Genomic DNA, 7,794 nt, shown 5'->3' on the forward strand with positions numbered 1-7,794 from the left:
GAAGGTCTTGTAGGTCTTCATAGAATCGTTTAACTTCAGCTTCTTCAGTGTTGCTGGTTGGGGCATAGACTTGGATTACTGTGATATTGAATGGTTTGCCTTGGAAATGAACAGAGATCATTCTGTCATTTTTGAGATTGCACCCAAGTACTGCATTTTGGACTCTTTTGTTGACTATGAGGGCTACTCCATTTCTTCTAAGGGATTCTTGCCCACAGTAGTAGATATAATGGTCATCTGAGTTAAATTTGCCCATTCCTGTCCATTTTAGTTCACTGATTCCTAAAATGTTGATGTTCACTCTTGCCATCCTGTTTGACCACTTCCATTTGCCTTGATTCATGGACCTAACATTCCAGGTTCCTATGCAGGATTGCTCTTTACAGCATTGGACTTTACTTCCATCACCAGTCACATCCACATCTGGGCGTTGTTTTTGCTTTGGCTCTGTCTCTTCATTCTTCTGGAGTTATTTCTCCACTCTTCTCCAGTAGCATGTTGGGCACCTACTGACCTGGGGATGATGGCAACCTCCTTCAAAAGGTCCTGTGCATGCACTGCCACACTCAGTGCCCCTGACCCTGCAGCAGCCATGGCCGACCCACACTGCTGCCGGAGACTCCTGGACATTCACAGGCAAATCTGAGTCAGTCTCTTGTGGGTTTACTTCTCCTTTGTCCTGGGTCCTGGTGCACACAGAATTTTGTTTGTGCCCTCCAAGAGTCTGTTTCTCCAGTCCTGTGTAAGTTCTGGTGGCTCTATGGGGTCAGTGATGACCTCCTCCAAGAGAGCTTATGCCATACCCAGATGTGGGTAAATAGTACAACTACTATTTAATTTAACAAATAGTACAAAGTGGGACAATAGAAATGGATTAGATCATGATTCTGTGATTTTATTATAATAATTGTGAATTGATATATTAGCATTTCTCATGTTAAATAAACTAATCTTTAAAAACTATACTTTTTTGGAAGATTTTAAAATTGAGGTATAATTTCCATGCAGTAAAGTACACACATCATAAGTGTGCAACTCAGTAAATTTTCACAAAGCAAGCATATCCAGAGCAGGAATCAAACATTTCCAGCTTACTTCCCACACCTTCCCAGTTAGTACTCCCTAAGGCTAGCACTATTCTGACCACTATCATCATAGATTGCTTTAAAATTATGTTTAATTTTTAGCTACTATTGAGATTATGAGTCCTTCAAGAAAAAAATTATATTTGGAAATTCTTTATTTTGAGAGACTACATTAATTTTAGCCACTTAAGAAGTTTGTGAGGAGGATGTCTTCCAAAACCATAATATCCATAAGAAAAGTCATCAATAAAGAGTATAAAAAGAGTTGTTAAAAAAGAAAAAAGTGAAAAGAAAAAGATCAGCTACCCGTCAGTCTTGATTATCCATATGCCTCAGTTGAAAATCATCTATTTAGAGTGATGAATGTGTAGCACAGTGACCATAGATATGTAGACTTTACATTCAGTCATTTGGCTATAAAGTAGACTTATTGCCCCTCTACTTTTAAGGCTCATCAATGTATTGGCCCCACACTTGGCTTGAAGTGTTCAATGTTTTGCTCCCCATTCTTTTTGTCATCCCTTCCCTCACCATCTCAAACCACCCAGTCTATCTACCAAAGGTGAATATAATAGGGTTACTGCTACTACTCCCTGCTAGTAGCTATTATTATTGACTGCCTAACAGTACCTGGGGTTGACTGATGCTTCAAAAGTGTCATTTCTAAGTCTTTCTGAAATCCTATTGGGTAGGCGGTATTACTCCAATATATATGGAAATGTAGTTGCAAAGGGGTGTGGGTTTTCTTGAGGACATGTAGTCACAAAGAACTGAGCCAAGATTTATACCCAATTGTATCTGGCTCCAAAGCTTACCTGACTCTGGGAAGGCATAAAGGAACACTGGAGTGTTGGGGAGAGACAGGTAGGTGGTAGACTCCACAGCTGGGAAGGGAAGGTCTAACAAGGTAGTCTTTAGGTGCTCAGCTAGGGTAGGCATGGGCATAGTGAAGTTTGGGACTGAGATTAAGGGAGAGAGAAGGGGTTGGTGATGGTCAGGGCTGCAGGCAATGCTGGGTGGGGGCTATGAGTGGGAGGCTATGAGGACTGAGCCGACGGAAACCCATAGTTTCTCCAGTTCTGCTCACCAGGAAGGGAGAACTGGTGTCTGCAGCCCTTGGGGGACAGGGAGGCGGCATTTCCACATCTCAACCCCTCTGGCCTGGGCGGACAGCCAGAGCGGAGAGCCAGGGAAGCACCAAGGCAGGAGAGATCATTATCAGGAGGAAGGAAGCTCTGGCAGCTCCCACTAGCTTGTTTGTGACAAGCAGGCACTGGGCCACGGAAGTCCCTTGAGGTCAAGGGAAATGTGATCCTGGAACAGCGGGATGAAGCTGGGACACTCCCCTGACACTGTGCCTTCAGGGCTAAGCGATCAAGCCAGCCAGAGCCAGGCCCAGGGCCCAGGACGGAAGAGTAGTGGGCTGGAGAAGGGGGAGGGCAGAGAGGCGGGGTGGGGGTGGGGTGGAGAGAAGAGAGAGGATTACAATCCTTGGAACACCTCATCAACAGTCCCTTGGCTAGAGAGGTAATGACCTTTATTGCAGCCAACATGGTGTAACTGGCTCTTCAGAGCTCTCCGACGTTGCCTCACAGGTGAACTCTCACCCAGTGGCCCTCTGGTCCCTGCAGAGGTCTCCATTTCTGGCCCAGTGATTAAATAGAAAGTGCACTGCATGCAGAGTCAGGAGACCCAGTTTCAAGTCCAAATGCTGCTACTAACCACCCTGACAAGCTCTTTAATTAATAAAGCCATCTGAAACCTCAATTTCCTCATCCCTAAAGAAGGAAGTAATCCCTGTCAAGTCTCTCTCACAAGGGATGCACGTGGACACGCCGTGAAGAGCCTGAAATGCCATGTCATTGTGATGAGCCTCCTCCTCTTCCCTTCTGGCCGCCTCCCTGCACACAGGCCACCTCACTACCACATCAGGGCTGGGGAAGAGGCCCAGTTTAGGAACAGGAGTAACTCTTTCCTAAATCCCATACACTCTCTTTCCAGTCCTTTCTTCCTCGTGCCATGCTGCCATAAGAAGATGGGGCACGGGAGAGATGTATGAGGCACAGACCAAGGAACCCAAACCCCTAAACTTTTTGCAGATAAACTTCTGAAAAAACAGCAATAAAAAGTAGAGAGATCACCACCTCTTCTAGAGCTTAGCCTGCTAAGGTATCACCTCAACCCTCCAGGCCCCTATCTTTTCAGAGGAGCTTGAGCCAGGAAGGGTCCCAAGAGATGTCAGAAGAGAAACTTCAGGGTGGAGGAGTGGTCCAGAGGCCTGGAGAGGGAATTAACTCAAGCACAAGGAAGGCTGGAAAACTAAAGGACTTTTTCCAAGTGGACTGGAACCAGCTTGAATTTCCCAGAGTCCCCTTTCTTGGGAGGCTTACAGGCCACGATGTAAGAAGTGATCTGTTTCTTCTCCTTGTACTTGCAGTCTGGGTATCTCCTTGAGGTGAGCTTACACTCGGTCAGGGATACAGGCTTCTGGCTTTGGTGGCAGTTATTCTCATGATTCTTGCAGGTTATGTTGGGAGTCTGACAAGTGGTGGCCACACTGGAGAAGGACTCATGCAGGAAGGTGTTGAGGTCTTTGCAGTGTTTGGAGAACTTGTTGATTTTGCGCATCGCAGCGTTGCAGCCTTGAGGACTGGGCTGCACGTGCTGAGTTTCAAACCACTGAGCTGGGGTCATGTTCCTGGGCCTGGCACTGACTGCGTCCTCGGCCACCCACAGCCCCAACAGCAGGAGCAGCAGCAGAGGGCAGAATCCTGCTCTGGCTGGTGCCATCTCTCTTAGGGGGCACAGTTAGAAGGGAGGACTGGGGTCTCTGGGGATGGAGAGCAGGAGGTGGAAATTAGCCCTCCTGAACCTGCTCCTTCCAGCTGATCACCGTCTCCCTCCCCATCTGTCTCCTCTTCCCTCTGCCCATGTCTTTCACCTCCTCTCCTCTCGGTGTCCCCACAGCTGCTATGACCCCTTCCCATGATCCTAGGGCTCTGTCCCCCTCATCTTGTGTCCCTATCTTCTTTCATTCATTCTGTCCCACACATCTCCCACTCCTTGCTTTGTCTCTTCTCCCTCACATCCATCCTTCTGTGTCCCTGTTTATATCCTTTTCTCTGTGTTTTGTACCCTCCATGACTCCATCCCCATCTCCTCCAAAGCCCCAGTTTGTGCCCCCAGCCCCTAGCATCTCTCTCCTCTCTCCCCTTTGTGTCCTCATCCCTCCACATTGAGTCCTTCCTTTGTCCACCTTGTCACTCACCTGAGGGTACTCTTATCTGGCCAGAACCCATCCCTTCCCTGTCTTCTCTCCTCACCCACGTTCTACTGTGGCCTCACCTCGTCAATGAGTCTTCCTGTTGCAACGCTGGCTCAGTGAACACAGCTTCTGTCCGCTGGTCTTCAGATGTCTGAGGGCCTCCTTTCCCACCACGAACTCCTTAAGAGCTGGCCTGGCCTGTGGTGCCTTTATTTGGGTGTGGGCTGGGGAGCAGCCCTGGATCAGGAAATGAATCAGGTTCATGCCTTTCCACTTACATATTCCAAGTGTAGTAAATGGGGCTAGTACACCTGCCTAAACATATTTAGCAATGAGGAAGTCTGAATCGGCATACTCAAAGAGTAGATCTGGCCTCTAGCCACAAGGTTGTCATGACTCTGATAAAACACTTGACCCAGGCGTCTACCCCAAATGAGAGCTGTCATTTATCCTCTCCTATATACACCTCTGATTCTTATTCTGGGAAAAGCCCATGGCTGTGGTGGTAAGGGTTGCTTTTTTTCTATATAGATGGAATAGCCTAGGTGGTTACTTTGCGTGACTTCCTGTCATCAGGACTTTTTGCTAATCTTTTGGAGGAGACAGGGAAGTGGACCAATCATCACAGCCCCTATTCCCAGCACCATTCCAACTCAACCATTCTACAGTGATTCATCCTTCTGGGTCCCTCCTGTTCCAGGGTCAAGCAAGGTCACCTGGCTTTACCTGGAGATGATGCCCAACACCTCTCATCCTTCACTCTTTCCCTTACTGCTCTGTTAAAATTTTCAGCACTTAGTGTCCAAATTTGAGAATGCTGCTGGTGGGGATGCTGCTCCACAGCTAACTAGACCTTCCTCCACTGGTGTTCCCTGTTCCTCGTGGCAGTTACAGCTGTGCGGAGAGCTGGAGTCAATGCTGCTCCTGTGGCTCCAATGAGCTTGGTACATGAGACTCAGAAGAACCGAGATACCAAGGCAGAGAAGCATCACTGCAGGTGGATGGGAAGGCCTAGAAAACGGACACAAACAGTGTTCTTCTTCTCAGGATTTACTTGTAAGCAGTAAGTGATCTCAGAATAGTGGATTCAGGTTTGTTCACGTAGTCAGTATTTATTGAGCATCTACTATGGGCCAAGGAGCTTGGGATATACCAGTGAATAAAAGAGTCAAAGTCCCTACCTTTGGAATGCTTACGTTTCACTGGGGAAGAGAATCTTTACATTACATTGGAGGAAAGACAGTTAAAAAATACATATTTTGCTCAAAGTGATCATTGCTAAGGAAAAAAGAACAAATGGAGATTGGCAGGCAGTGATTTTTAAACAGTGTCATTGAAGTAGGTGACTGGAAAAACACTTGAAGGTGAGAAAGTGAACTTATGCTTGTTTGGGGAAGAAGGCTCCAAGCTGAGGGATTCAGTTCAATTCAGTCACTCAGTCGTGTCCAACTCTTTGCGATCCCATGGACTACAGCAGGCCAGGCTTCCCTGTCCGTTGCTGAAACCCATGACCATTGAGTTGGTGATGCCATCCAACCATCTTATCCTCTGTCGTCCCCTTCTCCCGCCTTCAATTTTTCCCAGCATCAGGATCTTTTCCCATGAGTCAGTTCTTTGCATCAGGTGGCCAAAGTATTGGAGTTTCAGCTTCAGCATCAGTCCTTCCAATGAATATTCAGGACTGATTTCCTTTAGGATTAAGTGGTTGGATTTCCTTGCAGTCCAAGTGACTCTCAAGAGTCTTCTCCAACACCACAGTTCAAAAACATCAATCCTTCTGTGCTCAGCTTTCTTTATAGCCCAACTCTCACATCCATACATGACTACTGGAAAAACCATAGCTTTGACTAGATGGACCTTTGTTGGCAAAATGATGTCTCTGCTTTTTAATATGCTGTCTAGGTTGGTCATAGCTTTTCTCCCAAGGAGCAAGCGTCTTTTAATTTCATGGCTGCAGTCACCAGCTGCAGCAATTTTGGAGCCCAAGAAAATAAAGTCTGTCACTGTTTCCACTGTTTCTCCATCTATTTGCCATGAAGTGATAAGACTGGATGCCATGATCTTAGTTTTTTGAATGTTGAGTTTTAAGCCAACTTTTTCACTCTCCTCTTTCACTTTCACCAAGAGGCTCTTTAGTTCCTCTTCACTTTCTGCCATAAGGATGGTGTTATCTGCATATCTGAGGTTATTGATATTTCTCCCAGCAATCTTGATTCCAGCTTGTGCTTCCTCCAGCCCAGCATTTCTCATGATGTACTCTGCATATAAGTTAAATAAGCAGGGTGACAATATACAGCCTTGACGTCCTCCTTTTCCTGTTTGGAACCAGTCTGTTATTCCATGTCCAGTTCTAACTGTTGCTTCTTGACGTGAATACAGATTTCTCAGGAGGCAGGTCAGGTGGTCTGGTATTCCCATCTCTGTAGAATTTTCCACAGCTTGTTGTGATCCACACAGTCAAAGGCTTTGGTGTAATCAATAAAGCAGAAGTAAATGTTTTTCTGGAACTCTCTTGCTTTTTCAATGATCCAGCGGATGTTGGCAATTTGATCTCTGGTTTTCTCTGCCTTTTCTAAAACCAGCTTTAACACCTGGAAGTTCACGGTTCACGTACTGTTGAAGCCTGGCTTGGAGAATTCTGAGCATTACTTTGCTAGCATGTAAGATGAGTACAATGGTGTGGTAGTTTGAACATTCTTTGGCATTGCCTTTCTTTGGCACTGGAATGAAAACTGACCTTTTCCAGTCCTGTGGCCACTGCTGAGTTTTCCAGATTTGCTGGCATATTGAGCGCAGCCCTTTAACAGCATTATCTTTTAGGATTTGAAGTAGCTCAACTGGAATTCCACCACCTCCACTAGCCTTGTTCATAGTGATATTGTCCCCTCTCCAGTATGAAAAAGCAGAGGGGACAGCACTGCAGAGGCCCTATAGCAGATGGGTGGGTGAGGGGTTGGAGGAACAGTAAAGAGTCCAGTGTGGCTGGAGCGGGTGAGTGATAGGGTCAGAGCGGTCCAGAGGCCAGATCACGGAAGCCTCAGAGACCATTAGAAGGACTGTGGTGGAGGGCTGAAAAAAGAAAAAAAAGAAAGGACTGTGGTGGCTCAGTGGTAAAGAGTCACCTGCCAATGCAGGAAACACAGGAAGCACAGATTTGATTCCTGGGCTGGGAAGATCCCCTAGAATAGGAAATAGCAACCTGCTCCAGTATTCTTGCTTGGAAGTTTCCATGAACAGAAGAACCTGGCAGATTACAGTCCATGGGGTTGCAAAGAGTCGAACATGGCTGAGCAACTGAGCATGCACACACAAGTTTTGCTAAGCAGAGGAATAAAGAGAGTTTCCAGGTGGCATAGCGGCTAGGAGTCCAGACTTTCATTGCCATGGCCTGAGTTCAATCCCTGGTCAGGAAGCAGATCCTGCAAGCTGCGTAGTTAAAAAAAA

General features: G+C 46.6%; 2 protein-coding genes across 3 annotated transcripts in view; one reads left to right on the forward strand and one right to left on the reverse strand.

Moving 5' to 3' along the window:
- Window positions 1–7,794, forward strand: part of RNASE13 (ribonuclease, RNase A family, 13 (non-active)) — a 49,450-nt gene that overhangs the window by 32,322 nt on the left and 9,334 nt on the right. The gene's annotated exons all lie outside the window — the stretch shown is intronic.
- Window positions 3,405–3,875, reverse strand: LOC104988178 (ribonuclease 7-like). Its single transcript, XM_010839414.1, has one exon. The coding sequence runs from the start codon at window positions 3,873–3,875 to the stop codon at window positions 3,405–3,407; it is 471 nt and encodes a 156-aa protein (XP_010837716.1).

This window comes from Bison bison, unplaced genomic scaffold (genome assembly GCF_000754665.1).
Source record: "Bison bison bison isolate TAMUID 2011002044 unplaced genomic scaffold, Bison_UMD1.0 scf7180017864117, whole genome shotgun sequence".
In the NCBI taxonomy this organism is placed as follows: Eukaryota; Metazoa; Chordata; class Mammalia; order Artiodactyla; family Bovidae; genus Bison; species Bison bison.

What these genes read in the sequence shown, in the direction of transcription:
- LOC104988178 (XM_010839414.1), bottom strand. Translation starts at nt 3,875, where the DNA reads ATGGCACCAGCCAGAGCAGGATTCTGCCCTCTGCTGCTGCTCCTGCTG.